Raw genomic sequence first — 17,251 nt, forward strand, 5'->3', positions numbered from 1 at the left:
GCACAGAGCGCAAGAAAATGTGTTTCTTGCCCAGAAGAAGTCAGAGAGGACGAAACGCATTGGCTACGGTATTTTTGTCTTGCTGAAAAAGGAGCTATGGATAAAGAATTTGATGAAAACAACTCAGCTGAGCTGCCATTCCTTTGAATAAATGTGATTTACAAATGTGTATATAAAACTAAATACTTGTGAACTTCAACTGAAATTAGTGCTGGACCATTGTGTGTTGCTTATCCAGGGTACTGCCTAGTGACTTTACCGAGTCGGTTAGGACGAGGAAGCAGTTTAGAGCATCAAGATTCTTGAGCCAGTCATGAATAGGTCGGTGGTTACTTTTCAGAGAGAACAGTATTCATTCCGTTTTGTCCGGGTTCAGCTTTAAGTGGTTTGCGTTAAACCAGGTTTGGATCTTGGTTAGCATGACATTGAGGTGTTGGACGTCACTGGGTGATTTGATTTTGTTGTATATATGTGTGTCATTTGTATAAAGGTGGTATGGTACCCTTGTTTGTTTCAGAATAATTGCGAGGGGTTCCATGAAGAAATTGAAGAGGGATGGCGATAGGATTGATTCTTGTGGGACTCAAGTTTGACTCGTGTTGGTACTGAGAGGCAGGAGTTGATTTTAATTTGTTGCGAAAAGTGCTGAAGGAAGGAAGTGAACCATTCTAGTACTGTGCCATTAACGCCAGAGCGCCTCTTCAGAGTCTCAAGTAGAGCTGGATGGTTTATTGTGTCGAATGCCGTCGATAAGGAGACAGGCCTCCCCTTCATCTAAGGCTCTGTGGATATTATCTGAAATATTAAGCATCGCTGTTTCAGTGCTACAACCTTTCCTGAAACCCGATTAGAAGGTTGAAGTCATCAATATGTTAATTGAGTTGTTGAACGCACTTCTCTAATGTTTTAGCTAGGAACGGAAGATTGGAGATATGTCTGAGGTTGTTGGGGTCGGCTCCTGGTTTCTTGAGTATAGTGGGGATTTGTCCTAGTTGTAGGGAGTCTGGGACACAACCTGATGTGAGAGAGAAGCGTTGATGATTTTGGTCCAGAAAGGGGCAATGATGTGCTTGAGTTTTTTTTACTACTGTGGATGGGAGGGGGTACATAGTGTGGGAAGTAGGCTTTAAGCTGGCAATTATATTGAAGACTTAGATTTCTAACATGAGTTCGAAGTTTGACCAATTAGTGCCATTTTTAGGTCTCGGCTGGGCGTGGGAGCGCAGCACTCTCCGAGAGATATTGGTTTAAAAAAAATTCTAAGGGGCGCTCTAAGCCCCGCCCTCTTTCCCATTGGGTAGCGTCAACGTTTATGGTAAACGCTGGCTTCCCAATGGAAAGGAGTGTTTTGGGTGCCACCCTGTCCGTTTTTCGGAAAGCCCCTCCGGACACCATGGCCTGGGTTGCGGCTGTCGTGAAGACTTTTCTTATCTGCTTGTTTATCTAACAAGCAAATAAGAAAATTCTTCACAGCTGAGAAGCAGACCCGGAGAGTGGAGGCCCAGGGGGTCACGGGAAGTGCAGCTCCCACACCGGCCGGGCTCTCCCTCCCAGCGTCTGCCGGCAGCCACTGTAACCACCCACCCTCATCTTCTTACTGCAGCACCCAGGGTGTGCAGTCCAGGCTGCAGCTCGGAGGGTTAACCCCTTAGGCAGAAATACTTTTTAAGCGCACAATAAAGCTTTGTGTACTACGGGCTGCGCTGGTGGAAAGAGGTTCATTAAGGTGTGTGGTGAAGCGATATTAATGTGATTTTCAAAAGACAGAGGCGAGCACATCAGGAGAGCGGGCCGTGGACTTGGGAAATTTTACATTATTTTTTGCAAATTAAATAACTATGGAAGTGAACAGGTACAAGTACTTCATGTCATATTTGTTAGAATAATAAGTCACAGCCTCCTTCCACCTCCGTTTGTGTTTGCATTAAACGACCCCCGCTTCCCACTTGATTCGTTCACCTGTTACACACTCCGGAATCATAGAAACTGACCGACAGGTCTGCTTCCCGTGTCATTGCAAATATTCAGTGGCAACAGAATATGATGCGATGTGCGCGGAAAGAGCGGCTTGAAGCAGTCCTATCTTGATAGAGGGAAGAAAGTCGGAAAGAAGCACATGCTGCTCGGACCCTGCGGAAAGAGCGGCTTGAAGCAGTCATATCTTGATAGAGGGAAGAAAGTCGGAAAGAAGCACATGCTGCTCGGACCCTGCTGCAGCACTGTACAGCGCCTAGAGGACCCTTCCTCCCAGAGATCCTGCCCGGGCTCCTTCTACCAGTAGTAGAGGTGGAATATATCTGCGTTCCACTGCAGATCCCTGTTCGCCGATCCTCCTTCTACCAGTAGCAGGGTTGAAATATATTTGCATTCCACTGAAGATCCCAGTGCGCAGATTCCTTTGCACTGATCCAAGTGCACAGATCTCACTGCAGACTCCAGTGCGCAGATCCTTGTGCAGATTCCAGTGCGCAGATCCTTGTGCAGAATCCAGTGCGCAGGGCATTGCACTAAAGACTATCAAACAGTCAGAAAGTTCATGTTCCATCGTCTCTTTACAGGTGAGGAAACCCTTCCCACCTAGAACAAGGGAACGTGTCCGAAGTATCAGATCCTCAACCACGTGATTTTAACAAGCATTTGCAATGCAATAGGTCTCACATTTACTCTAGTTTAACCGCTTCCGTGCGGCGCCGATTCCGCCCCTGTGCTGGACATTCCAGAACAGGGTGCGGTCGTGACGGAACCATTCAGTCATCGGCACAGCCCAGCCGTGACTGATGACGGAATGGTTCCGTCACAAGCATCGAAGGGGTTAAGCTCTTTTGCATTCCACTGAAGATCCCAGTGCGCAGATTCCTTTGCACAGATCCAAGTGCACAGATCTCACTGCAGATTCCAGTGCGCAGATCCTTGTGCAGATTCCAGTGCGCAGATCCTTGTGCAGAATCCAGTGCGCAGATCCTTGTGCAGAATCCAGTGCGCAGGGATTCTACCTGATACTGCACGCTCGCGTAAGCTGCTGCTGCTCCCTTGCTGCCTCATATTTTAAACTCACCTCACTTCACGTGCGCTCGCACCACTGCGCTGCTCGATTTAGAACGCAGTCGCCTCTTCGCGCTGGGATATCGTTTGGGGTTGTATTTAGGTCATACCTGCACCATAATTGTGCCGCCACTCGCATTTTGCGGGATTTAGGACTCAGGACTCCCTGGAAGCGCATCGCGGTATTCTCGCCGCCATCCTGGGTGTGGGTAGCCAGGAGGTGCTGAATAACGGGTGCCATCTTGGGTGTGGGGCCAGAGATCGGCCTCGCAGGAATCCCGCGCTTAACGGTTATATAAGATGTGACACTCCCAAGCGCGCAGCGGGCGCGCCGGAGGTAAGCCCGTTTGCGCCCGTTCGCGATCGTGCCCAGGGCCAGTCACGCTGCCCTTACCTCCTTATCTCCAGTCACATACTCTAGGACTGAGCTCATACAGCTACGTCCCCAGGTAGGTCAAGTGCTGAGCACCAACTCCGGCAAGTTAGATCTGCTGCCCTGCGGTCTGCTCAACGTCCGCTCACTCTGTAAACACCATGTTGAAATAGCACTCCTCATAGATTCCTATGAATTGGACATGCTTTTTCTAACTGAGACATGGACTCGAGCAGATAGCAATGTGGAGCTGGGACTGGCCTGTCCATCGGGCTATAAAATCGTGCACTGCCCGAGGGTGGGGAATAGAGGTGGAGGACTCTGTCTCATTTTTAGAGACTCCTTGGCCCTCTCCCTATTCGAGGTCAAAGCGGTCCAAGGGTTTGAACTCATGGGCTTTTCGCTCAAAGGACATAAAGGGGTTCTGCAATCCGGGTTGCTCTGCTACAGACCGCCGGGTTCCGCACCATCTAAGCTACCAGACCTGGTGGACTTAATTTACGATCTGTCTAACTCGTATGCGAGTCTTCTTATTCTGGGGGACTTCAATCTGTGGCCTGATGGGCCTCTGGATACAGCCTATAGAGAACTGTGCCAGGCCTGTGGCAATCTTCAGCTGCAACAGCTGGTACTTTCCCAGACCCACACGAAGGGTCATGCTTTGGATCTGGTCTTCGCAGAAGCCTCTCTGGTGGTAATCAGGGAAATAGTTTTTCAGTGCTGGACAGACCACGCACTAGTCCGTTTTTCCCTTCACCTTCCTGTAGAATCTCTCCGAAGGAATGGGGTGAATACCACCACAGCAAACAGGCAATGGTCCAAACTCCTGCATCACCCTGACCGTCCACCCTTGCTTTCGGGGGGGTTTTAACTTGATGGAAAATGTCGAAGCAAGCTATTCTAGCCTGTGCCAGCAAATTACCAGCTCACTGGACACATTGGCTCCTCTACGGAAAACTAAAGTTAAACGCAGACCTGCCATGCCTTGGTTTTCATCCGAATTATTCCAATTGAGACATCGGTGTAAACAGGCAGAAAGGGTTTGGAGGAAGTCATACTCTGAGAATGCCAAGTCTTTATATAAATCAGCACTTCTTGAATACAAAGCCCAGATTAAATGCGCCAAAGCGAAATATCTCGAGGTCACGCTGACACAGGCAACTAATAAATCGCAGACCTTGTTTAAAATAGTAAACGACCTCGTCAGGCCTGAGTGCGCGGCGAATACCATCCCAGCCTCACAATCCCTCTGCGATTCGTTAGCAAAAGCGTTTGAGGATAAAATTGCAACTATCCTAGGTGCCCTTGCTGTCCTTGGCTCATGTGGCCCTCAGTCTTTGGATACCTTTGTATCCTCCCCCGTCCCTGCTGTACCGGATGAACAGACATTTCACCATCGGTTAGAGTGCTTTACTCTCCCCTCACTTGATGAGTTTTGTACGTTAGCAAGCGGGGTGTCCTCGGGCTCTCCACTGGATCCACTTCCCCACAAATATTGGAAACTCTTCCAGGATGAACTTTTTCCACCTTTATACTCCATCTGCCACCAGTCCTTTAGTTCGGCTATGGTTCCTGATAGCTGGAAGCTAGCGGTGGTCTCCCCTCTCCTAAAGAAGCCCACGCTTGACCCCACTTGTCTGTCTAACTATCGGCCAATCTCCTTGCTCCCTTTCCCAGTCAAGATCATGGAAAAAATCGTTACCCGGTCTCTTTCCAGCTTCTTGGAAAGTAACACCTGTCTGGAGATGGCCCAGTTCGGCTTCCGGCCCGCTCATGGTACGGAGTCGGCACTGGTGGTCGTGTTGGACAACCTTCGATCTCGGGTCGACAATGGTCGAGCAGCCTTTTTAGTGCTGCTCGACTTGTCGGCCGCGTTCGACACGGTCAGCCATCCCATTCTTATCAACAGGCTGGAGGAGGCCGGGATAGCAGGTTTGGCAAGGGACTGGCTGATTTCGTACCTTCAGGACAGACATCAGGTGGTGGCTTTACCACCTTTTCGCTCGGACATTAGGAGAGTGGGACAGGGCGTTCCGCAGGGGTCCGCGATCAGCCCCATCCTGTTCAATCTGTATCTCTGTCCTCTGGTAAAATTGATCAAATCCTTTGGCATCACAGTGATCAATTATGCCGATGACACCCAGCTGATCTCCTCCCTTGAAGGAGAAGATGCGGTGTCCACAGTTACCTTCCATCGCTGTATGGCTGCCACGGCCGATTGGTTGAGAAACAACTCCCTTCAATTTAATAGTTCCAAGACCGAGGTACTCCACTGCTCCTCGGACCGTGTCCCGCGTGCTCTGCCGACTGACTTCTGGCCTTCTTCCTCCCTGGGTAATGTGGTGGCGGTGGATTCTGCCCGTAACCTTGGAGTTATGTTTAACTCTAACCTTCAGCTGAACGGCTTTGTTAACAAAACCGTCTCCACTTGCATGATGCTACTCCGCACTCTTCGGAAAATCCTCCCTTTGTTGCCACTTCAGGCTAGGCCAGATGTGGTGCGTGGCATTATCCTTAGTAGGATAGATTATTGTAACGCATTGCTCCTGGGGGCCCCTGGTAATCTGATCTCTAAGCTGCAGCGCATCCAAAACATGGCTGCAAAATTAGCCCTCTCTAGGCCTCGCGCTGCCTCTTCATCCCTTGCACTTAAAGATCTGCACTGGCTGCCAGTCCAGCAGCGAATTCTTTTTAAATCTTCCTGCCTGGTCTTTAAGGCTTTACATGACCAAGGCCCAGCCATGCTACGGAACCTCTTTTCTTGGTACCACGCAGCGAGACCATTACGCTCTTCCTCACTACATCTGGTCGTGGTTCCGAGGATCCATAGGCTTCGGATGGGGGGGTCGATCCTTTGGCTATGCAGCCGCCAAGCTCTGGAACTCCCTCCCTTTATTCTTGAGGAGCTTGGAGGACCTCCCTTCCTTCAAGAAAAGCTTAACTCATCTCTTCCCTAGATCTGGCTAAAAACGTGTCTGTGTAGATGGTTCAGTAGAGTCTAAAGCGCCAGGATACCCTTTGGGTGGCAGACCGCGCTATATAAGTGCACAATACATACATACATACATACAGGGCATTGCACTAAAGACTATCAAACAGTCAGAAAGTTCATGTTCCATCGTCTCTTTACAGGTGAGGAAACCTTTCCCACCTAGAACAAGGGAACGTGTCCGAAGTACGAGATCCTCAACCACATGATTTTAACAAGCATTTGCAATGCAATAGGTCTCACATTTACTCTAGTTTAACTGCTTCCGTGCGGCGCCAATTCCGCCCCTGTGCTGGACATTCCAGAACAGGGTGCGGTCGTGACGGAACCATTCAGTCATCAGCACAGCCCAGCCGTGACTGATGACGGAATGGTTCCGTCACAAGCATCGAAGGGGTTAAGCTCTTGGCATTGTAAAAGACTGTGTATTATTTTAGTTTTTTAAAACCTAAATTAAAGAGATTTTCATTTACAATGCCAATAGCTTAAACTTGCGTAAATGCGAGACCTATTGCATTGCAAATGCTTGTTCAGTTGGAAGCCGGCCTGGTTGACCGTGGTATGATTTCGATCTGGTTGGTCAGGAGTGGTTAAAGGGGGGCAGGTTGCGAGGGAGGATTAGAGGCTTGAATGAAGGATTACTCAATTTTTGTGACTTTATCTGTGAAGAAGCTGGCGATTTCTTCGCATCGATCCTTGGTGGCTATTATTTCTGGTGTGGGGAGGGGAGGCAGTTGGTTTGCCTTTTAACAATGTTGATGAGTTCTCTGTCTATTCGTCGTCTGGTTTAGATGGCTGCGGAAGAACGTGGCCTTTTCTCTAAAAATGTGTTTTTTATATGCCAGCCAGGTTGACCTAAGTTGCGGTAGGCGGAGAGTCGAAGGGTTTAGTCTCCAAACCCTTTCCGATTGAGTTGTCGCCTTTCGTTATTAAGATCTACATTGAATCAGGATTTAGATTTGCTAGAGCTCACATTTTTGAGTTTGAGTGGCGCTACTTGATCTCACACCTCTGTCATTGTGGAATTAAAGTGGGCGGTGAGGTCGTCGGCTGTCCTGTTGGAATGCTGGGGTTGTAGTTGGGCATGCATCCTGGATTCCAGTTCGGTTATAGGGACTCCTTTAATGTTCCTGGTCCAGTGCTTTGGTTTGTCAGATCGTATTGGTTGGTTTCTGACATGTGAGTCAATATTAACCCGTTGGCTGCGCTGTTCGTTCCGCGCCAGTGCGAAACGTTCTTAGAAACTGGCGGGCTGCGTCTGCCAACGGACGTGCGCAGCGTTACAGAGGTAGTGCTCGCGATGACCGTTGGCCGACAGCAGCAGACAACGGATTAAACAGTATTATATTTATTATTACCACTTGTAAAGCGCACGGCTTCCCCTTACAGGGGTGTCCTGGCGCTAGCAGCAGCAGGATGGTGGTGGCTAAGCGATTCAGGGAAGGCTGAACAGCCACGTTTTCAATGTTTTCCTGAACAGGCTCTCTCTCTTGGCTTTCCTGATGTGTATCGGCATGGTGTTCCAGAGTGCAGCTGTTTTTACAGAAAATGAGCACCCACCGATTCTCGCTTTTTTGTAATTAGTAGTTCCTGGAGGTTGGATCTGAGGGCCCTAGTCTGGGTATATTTCTGTATTCTTGCTTTAAGATAGTTAGGGCCTCTCTCCCTCAGATCTACTGGCCACAAAAGTTCTGATCTTGGTGGTTGCATATGGTTGAAAAATAGCACCTCTGTTTTATCGGTGTTTAACTTCAGTATGAGGTGATGGTCAGACCAGTCACTTGGAGAAATCGATCTCAGAGAGACCAGCTCATTTTCGGTGGTGACCGTATCCAGTGTTGCTCTTTTGATGTGTGTTGGTTCATTGCAGAGTTGTTTGAGGTTGGTAATTTCAAGCAGGTTGGAGAGGTTCTGGGCTGTGGTGTCTTCTGTGTTGTTCCAGTGGATATTGAAGTCACCCAGGAACACGACTTCAGTGTCTGATAGGGAGAAGTGAGTTATTAGGTCGGTTAGTTTTTCAGTAAAGATGGTACTTTCACCAGGAGAATGTTTGATGGTATGAAATTTGATGGGCGTGGTGCCTTTGACTGTAAGTTCAATCAATCATCATACCTGTGAGGGTCTCGAGGCTCTGGGGGGCTGCTGCTGCTCGAAGAGAAGTCGTCTGAAGGCCAGCAGGTCCTGGGTCTGACGTAGGGAGAGTGTTCCAGGTCTTGGCGGCGAGGTAGGAGAAGGATCTGCCGCCGGCGGTGGTTTTCCGGATGCGCGAAACTGTGGCGAGGGCGAGGTTGGCTGAGCGGAGGCTGCGGGTGGGGGATGTAGAAGCTGAGTGGACCGTTAAGGTATGCTAGTCCGGCTTTGCGTGCGTGGATGAAGAGTTTGAAGGTGATTCTCTTGTTGACGGGGAGCAATGCAGGTTTCTCAGGTGGGGTGTGATGTGGTTGCGTCAGGGGACGTCGTGCCAGGGCGTTCTGGATGCGTTGGAGCCGTCTCAGGAGCTTGGTTGTTGTTCCTGCATAGAGGGCATTCCCTTAGTCCAGTCTGCTGGTGACTAGGGCCTGGGGGACGGTTTTCCTCGTGTTGTAGGGGATCCACTTGAAAATCCTGCGGAGCATTCTGAGGGTGTTGAAGCAGGAAGCGGAGAAGACGTTGACCTGCTTGCTCATGGAGAGGGCAGAGTCGAGGATGACCCCAGATTACGGTTGGTTCTGGGGGTGTTCCTAGCGTTCACCAGGAGTCGTCCCAGGCTGAGGGGGTGGAGCCGAGGATGAGGACCTCCGTCTTGTCTGAATTCAGCTTCAGTCTGCTCTCCTTCATCCATTCGGCGACGGCCTTAATTCCTCTGTGGAGGTTGGTTTTTGCGGTGCAGGGGTCTTCGGTGAGGGAGATGATCAGCTGTGTGTCGTCGGCGTAGATGATGTTGAGGCTGTGCTGTCTGGCGACGTGGCGAGTGGTGCCATGTAGATATTGAACAGTGTCGGACTGAGGGATGATCCCTGTGGAACGTCGCAGATTATCTTGGTGGTCTTGGAGCGGAATGGTGGGAGGCGGACGCTCTGGAATCTGCCGGAGAGGAAGGATGTGGTCCAGGCCGGGGCCTTCTCTTGTATTCTGGAGGCGTGCTGTTAGGGTGCGGTGGCAGACTGTGTCGAAGGGGGCTGATAAGTCCAGGAGGATGAGGGTGGCCGTTTCTCCTTTGTCCATGAGGGCGGTGGCGCCGATGAGGGCGGTCTCGGTGCTGTGGTTGCTTCGGTGGCGGCAATGAGGGCGGTCTCGGTGCTGTGGTTGCTGCGGATGCCGGATTGGGAAGGGTCCAGGATGTTGTTATCTTCGAGGTATCGGTTCTCAAGAGTCCGGTATTCTGTGGATTTTAATCGGTGAGCTGTGTTCTTCTTTGTGAATGATAGCTAGGCCGCCATCTGTTTTGATCGGTCTGTCGTGTCTGATGATGATGTAGCCTGGAGGGGTGAAAAGGTCTAAGATAGGGGTAGAATGGTCATTGAGCCAGGATTCTGTGAGGAATGCGATGTCTATTATGATGATACTTAACTTTGACGGTGATCTGTACGTTTTTTGGACTTGGTGTTGTAGATGCACTGGTATTGATGTTAGGCTGACATGTTATTACTGTTAGACAGGTGTTAGCTGAAAGATTGCTAATGTGATTTTGTTGCTGGGATAAAGATCTTGGGGTAAGAGTACATCAATGAGTGTGAGGGTCTGGGATTTGATAGGGGTTGGCAGAAAAGAAGCCCAGGTAAAGATCTAAAGTTTACTTTAGCAATGATCCAATCTGCTTTTTATATCTTGTGTGACTTTACTATACATCTTCACTGGTATTCTGGCCCTTGCTGTTGAATCAGCATGAATGTGCTGTGTGGAATGTTGGAGTGCAAGGTGATGCAATGTATTGCTTGGGTGCCTGTGAGTTGGAGCGTGGCAGTTGAAGTATGGGCCGATCAGCAATGAGGCTGCTCCTGGTGGGGCTACCCTAAAAGCCCACTATGAACACTAATCTGAAACTATGACCAATAAATCATCTTCTAAATTTAAACCTCGGCTACCAGACTTTCTTTTTAGTACATTTTCTTGTAAAACAATGTAACAATATTGTTAGATCACAGCCTTGATAAAGTCCATTGCAAACTAAACCTGTTGGCTGTTGTATTCTCACCAAGTTGTTTACTTGTGTCTTTCATTCCAGTCCAAAAACGGGGTGATGGAAGGAATGCTTGAATTAATCTCAGCCACTGGCACTCGCTTGGGGCCGCATCCCAGTCCATTGTTTTCCACATACTGTGCCACCTCCAGTTTGAACCTAGTCATATGCAAATCAGTCTTGCCCCTGCTCCTCATGGGACCAGCATAACCCGAATTGCAAAGTCAGTTCCTTCCTGAACTGGAACACAAGCAATCTGGGTCCGGTTTCATCCTGATTAGGGCTCGTCAGCTAGATGTAGCTTGGTTCCAGAGGCAAAATGAGCCTAGAACCCACATCTGGGCACCCCTGACGCACTTAGAGCGTCAGATGCAAAACCAGGGTGATGGATAGAATGCTTGAATTAATCTCAGACCCTGGAAATTGCTCGGACCTCTTCCCAGTCGATCGTTTTTCACCCACTATGCCACCTCCATTTGGACCCATCCATATGCAGACTAGTCTTGACCTTACTCCTCAAGGGAACAGTCCAACCCGAACTGCCAAGCTAGATCTTCCTTGGGTTGCTTGTGTTCTGGTGCAGAGGGCCTGGATTAGCAGTTCGAGCTCGACTGTTCTATTGGCGCGCGATCAAGAGAGATTTGCATCTAGCTGGGTCTAATCAGAGGTGGCATGATGGGCAGAAGAACAGTAGATTGGAATGCTATCCCTAGCTATTGCTAGTGGTTATATTTGGTGCAAGCATCCTTCCATCATCTTTTGTGCGTTCGATGTACCGACCTAAGTGGCCATGGATATCCTCAATGTGGGTCCCTTGCTCACTGTGCCACGGAAACCAAGTTGCTCCAGACTGAAGAACCCCAATCAGGGCGAAACAAGTCTTTGGTTGCTTGTTTTCCGGTTTAGAGAGGGCCTGGCTTGGAAGTTGTGGCAGTCACCGGCCAACCGCAGAACAGCCGTCCATTCGCGAGTGACACACATTTAATCAATAACAAGTTTACTATGCGCGCAGTAGCGCGAGTACACATCGCGCGACAGACCGCGTGATGTATAATAAAATACAATACTACAGAAGTTGACTGGATTGTTCCTATTGGAGTAGGGTTAAGACAGATTTGCCTATAGCTCAGTCTAATTTGAGTTTGCATAGTGGGTAAAAGACTGATTGGCTGGTAAGCTACCGGATCGATTACCAATGGTTAGTTAGACTTATTGCAAGCATCCTCCCATCACCTTTTGTTTTTCATTCCAGTTCTGCACTAGCCAGCACAACAAAAAAAACGTTTACTGCTTTAACTTTGTTCAACCATGGACACATCCTACATTTTTACCTCTCGACTTTGCTTCTTTTATGTGTATGCTGTCTGTTTGGTCATATGGAGCAATCTGAAATTCATAGCAATGTTATATGGTGGTGTAGCAGTCCCTTCTGTTGCACCAGGCTTTGTACAATCATCAGATATAAACGTGTGTAGTAAACATCTGACATTGTGTTGGGGATGTTAATTGGCTATTACAAATACATTTGTAGGTTAAATTGTGATTGCATGAATAGTGTAGGTTTGAATGAACAGTCCAACATTTTGGTCCCATACTTTCTAGCCTGAATTTAAGCTGGATACGTATTTATCACATGGCTAATGAATTGGTGGCAACATTTATTCCATCCAATGCCTTTGCATCCAAGATAACATTGTTTTACCACCATTGTTTCGCTGGACACCATAAAGATACCTTTTGTGCCTCTCGTACCGGTATAATTTGAAAGTAGATCAGTCTACTTCTGGACTTTGTCGCACCATTTTCCATCGGCGAGCAGTGATATGATGCATACACATGGATCAGTAGCACCTGGTGCAAGGATGACCATATATCAATCATCCATGGCTGATGGCTTGCATAGGCGCACAATCGCCTATACAGATCCTTCTCACAGTAGCAGTATTCCCAGGTGAAATAGAATGTTACTAGCTTTTGTTCATGTTTCCTGGAGAGACGTTCATTGTAATAATTCTAGGGCACTTATAGTGTTCCCACGCTTGCGGAGTTATTCCATGAAGTGTTGTGCTATATGCAATGTCTCTCAATGTGGAGTCCTCTAACTATGCTCAATGTACTATTCCTAACCTCCTGCAGATCACCTGTATCAAACCTACCATCCCTCTTTGAGGCCATTTCATTGTGGGCACTATGGCTGAGAATGATGTGGACAATGAGCTCCTTGACTATGAAGATGACGAGGTGGAGAACCAGGCAGGAGCAGACACAGCCGAGGTCCCATCTAAAAAGGAGGTGAAGGGCTCCTACGTCTCTATTCACAGTTCTGGTTTCCGAGATTTCCTTCTGAAGCCTGAGCTACTGCGTGCCATCGTGGACTGTGGATTTGAGCACCCCTCTGAAGGTAAGGTACAATTACCCACCACTGACCCGCTGGTGTTAGAAGTCTTCTTATACAGGATGATCTTCTTAAACAGTGTGACCTTTATATTTGAGAGGCTGGGGAAAGAAGTTTGTTGGCCACATGGTGTAAACATAGACATTAGCAGACACTACAAAGATGAGTATCACCCTTCACTGATGGCCAGCAGTTGTAGCCCAATCCAAAATCTCCTTGACCTATTCATGGTTTTCGAATCTTAATTTGTCTATTTTTTGTCAGTTGTTTTAAAGTTTGACCTTTAAATTTGCTTTGCTAGATACATGATTCTATAGGGCACACCTAGCTAAATTCAGTGTAGCACTGTATAATTATACATATTACGGTTGGCAGGGGAGGTAGCTGGGCTGTGGATGATTAATGCATTGTGATGTCATGTTCTTGGGTGTGTCTTCAACTGTTCTTAAATTTAAGCAGTATTTGGGCGTTACTGGTTGATATGGGGACGCTGTTCCAGATCCTGAGTGCATAGATGGCAATTGCCTTTTTAGGTCGAGCTGACGTTAGCATTCATGCGAAGCATGAATGCTGTCAGCTCGACAACTAATGTGATCCGTTTTTAGGAGAGTGGACACCAAAGTGTTACGAGCGTTTTCAGTGCCGGATTTCACCTCGGGAGCGCGCAGCATTGTCTGCAGTGGCAGTGTCAGTTTCGCTTTTTTATTACTTTCGTTTTTCCCGAGGCTGGCTGAGGCTGGCTTGGAATGAACAGGCTTGCCCCCGCGCATGCGCAGAGTAACTCACAGCCCTTGCTTTTACAGACGCAGGCAGGAAGCCCCCACCCCTCTGCATGCACGCACGCACACACACACAGGCGAGCGCATGCACACGCAGGCACACACATACAGGCACACAGACACTCGCTCACACACACACACCCCCCTCCCCCACAGTCACACGCACACATACATACAAAGCCCGCCCGCCCGCACATGCTTTCCCCGCGCCCCCCCCTTCCCCGCGCCCCCCGCCTCCCCCTTCCCCGCTCAGCAACGCACTCACCGGCTTCCTTCGTGCGGCGGCTCTCCTCAGCTGCAGGGCCCGGCAGCAGGACTCTTCTTACCTCCTTCTGCACCGGGGCGCAGGGTAGGCTCCTGCCTGCTCCGGTGCTCCAAACACGGCGGCTCCGTCCAATCGCGGCTCTTCCGTGGGAGGCGGGGTAGGCTCCCGCCCTCCTACTTCCTGTTTCCTGTTGACGCGCCGGCCTGCCTGACTTCCTGGTCGCAGGCCGGCAGAGTGACGGCAGTGATTTGCGGTATGTATTTAGTTAGTTATTTATGCATTTTTATATAGCGCGGACTTTACCCGAAGGCGCTATTTATTTATTTATTTTTTTGGGACGCTACCTTTTTATTTAGTTTTAAACATTGATGGCTGAATTTTATGGCACTGTACTTCTGAAGTCCCCTCGAGTTTGGTTACAATACTTTCTATCCAAGCCGATAGCGTAAGGCGTTTGGATATGTACTGATCCTGGACCCCATATCTGAACCGAGTCATCACATAATTCATAAACCGATCGAGCACTCGAAATCAAGACACGGCCCTTTTTTACACCCTTTTTAGTTGAAGTCATTTACTTTGTCCATTACCTCATAAACCGGCTTTAATAATGTTACCGCTCTTTAGGGGCTAACATGCAGAAACCCTGCAGCCTTTCGGGGGGATCCTATTCAGCCCAAGCTCATTACATATCTGCGAGGCATGCTTTATACTCAAGAGCCTCGGGGCCTCTTCGCATTCTGCAGGGGGGGCATCATTTTGCGCTCCGCCACAGCAGGCTGCCTCTCTGTGCCCGTTCTGCATTGGCGAAGGCTTGTACCCCAGCTCTCAGGCAATTCACGGGTGCTCGGACAACGGCTTTTTAACTAATTTAAATGATAAGGTTTGCGGCTATCACTTGTTTGTTTAATATTACGGGCATGTGGGTTGTGTGATGCTGCATAAACAGATGCGTTTGGAGTTTATTTACCGATCCGCTATGGAGGGGCTTTTCTTTAATCTGTTGGTGGCTGTTTTTTTTTTTTAATTTATATTGCGTCTTCATGTACACATGATGTTTGACTTTTTTGAGCAATTCGTTACGTTGGGCTTTTGTATAATTTGATACTAGCTGTTATTTTATTTATATTGCGTCTCCCGATGGTTGTGTGATGCTGCATAAACAGATGCGTTTGGAGTTTATTTACCGATCCGCTATGGAGGGGCTTTTCTTTAATCTGTTGGTGGCTGTTTTTTTTTTTTAATTTATATTGCGTCTTCATGTACACATGATGTTTGACTTTTTTGAGCAATTCGTTACGTTGGGCTTTTGTATAATTTGATACTAGCTGTTATTTTATTTATATTGCGTCTCCCGATGCTGTGTTTGCCTGCCCCGCCAGCTCTCCAAGGTTGCTATTTGTTTCTTTCCCATCTGCGTACATCACTTGCGGGATACAGGTAAATCTGCATTCTAGAGTTGCCTTTATTGTTTTGAGGCCGGGCGCAGGGGCTGCTCCGATGTTATCAAGGCTGCTATCCCACTGCTAAGGCGGTGCTGCACTCACTGCCTTGTTTATATTTGTTTTAGTTCCGTGATGCTCCGATCTTTGCCCCTTCCGAGTGGAGCTTCCGAGTGGAGCTTCCGAGTGGAGCTTCCGAGTGGAGCTTCCGAGTGGAGCTTCCGAGTGGAGCTTCCGAGTGGAGCTTCCGAGTGGAGCTTCCGAGTGGAGCTTCCGAGTGGAGCTTCCGAGTGGAGCTTCCGAGTGGAGCTTCCGAGTGGAGCTTCAGAGTGGAGCTTCAGAGTGGAGCTTCAGAGTGGAGAGTGGAGCTTCAGAGTGGAGAGTGGAGATTCAGAGTGGAGCTTCAGAGTGGAGAGTGGAGATTCAGAGTGGAGCTTCAGAGTGGAGAGTGGAGATTCAGAGTGGAGCTTCAGAGTGGAGAGTGGAGATTCAGAGTGGAGCTTCAGAGTGGAGCTTCAGAGTGGAGAGTGGAGATTCAGAGTGGAGCTTCAGAGTGGAGAGTGGAGATTCAGAGTGGAGCTTCAGAGTGGAGAGTGGAGATTCAGAGTGGAGAGTGGAGATTCAGAGTGGAGAGTGGAGATTCAGAGTGGAGAGTGGAGCTTCAGAGTGGAGAGTGGAGATTCAGAGTGGAGCTTCAGAGTGGAGAGTGGAGATTCAGAGTGGAGATTCAGAGTGGAGAGTGGAGATTCAGAGTGGAGAGTGGAGATTCAGAGTGGAGAGTGGAGATTCAGAGTGGAGAGTGGAGATTCAGAGTGGAGAGTGGAGATTCAGAGTGGAGAGTGGAGATTCAGAGTGGAGAGTGGAGATTCAGAGTGGAGAGTGGAGATTCAGAGTGGAGAGTGGAGATTCAGAGTGGAGAGTGGAGATTCAGAGTGGAGAGTGGAGATTCAGAGTGGAGAGTGGAGATTCAGAGTGGAGAGTGGAGATTCAGAGTGGAGCTTCAGAGTGTCAAGAGCAATGCCAATAGCTCTAACTTTAACAAAGGCAAAACCATTGCATTGTAAATGCTTGTTATTTTACCGAATCACATGCTCATGCTGCTGCCTGGTTTGTCTACATGCACACAGGCAGAATCACTCGGTACAAAATGGCTCCTGTTCACTCGTCAGTACGGTCTTGCGCCGCCCCACCTTCCCCCTGCCAAATACATTCATTCCAAATACTGCTTATTTTCATATCAGACTGACTTCTCACATCTGGGATAGCAGGGGCACCTTCCACAGTGATTAGTGCTTCACAAAAAATAATTCTCGGCTAGCGCTCAGAAGCCTTGAAGCTTTGATTGAATGACACTGCAGTTTGATGCCCCGCTCGTTTTTTGATGCTATGCGTTCCAGACACTGATTTTATTAAGACTCACTTGGAGCTCTAAACTGTCACTTGATCTTTCTTTGGGTCATTTCGTTTGCCCGGAAGGACTAACATATCTGTGAAACCCTCTTCTTTTATAGTTTGAGCATCGTCTTCGTTTAGCAGGATAACATTATACATTTGAAAATACAAATATCCGGGAAGAGCAGAGAGCAAATCTCCGCGATGTTGGGCATTCTCCTATCATAAAGGAAGCGTGTTGGTGGGACCTGTGGCATCTAACGCATCATTTAACCCTATATGCGTGGGCACCTACCACAATAATGTATAGGATGAGTTTGTTCCGTTCCCGTTTTTAATTTGATGTAAAACTCAAATCACTGCACACTCTCTACTACACACTCTCTACTACACACTCTCTACTACAGTCACTACT

General features: G+C 48.5%; 1 protein-coding gene and 1 non-coding gene across 3 annotated transcripts in view; both read left to right on the top strand.

The window, feature by feature from the left end:
- DDX39B (DExD-box helicase 39B) overlaps positions 1 to 17,251 on the top strand; it is a 96,307-nt gene that overhangs the window by 1,974 nt on the left and 77,082 nt on the right. For both annotated transcript variants that reach the window (XM_078645886.1, XM_078645887.1), the window contains exon 2: positions 12,700 to 12,964. In XM_078645886.1, the coding sequence (XP_078502012.1) occupies positions 12,754 to 12,964 (211 nt within the window). In that variant the 5' untranslated portion in view covers positions 12,700 to 12,753. The remainder of the gene's footprint in view (positions 1 to 12,699; positions 12,965 to 17,251) is intronic.
- On the top strand, positions 12,382 to 12,459 carry LOC144756932 (small nucleolar RNA SNORD83). The gene has a single exon (XR_013595411.1). It is a non-coding gene; the product is annotated as a small nucleolar RNA SNORD83 (small nucleolar RNA).

The sequence above is a fragment of the Lissotriton helveticus genome, chromosome 5_1, assembly GCF_964261635.1.
Source record: "Lissotriton helveticus chromosome 5_1, aLisHel1.1, whole genome shotgun sequence".
In the NCBI taxonomy this organism is placed as follows: Eukaryota; Metazoa; Chordata; class Amphibia; order Caudata; family Salamandridae; genus Lissotriton; species Lissotriton helveticus.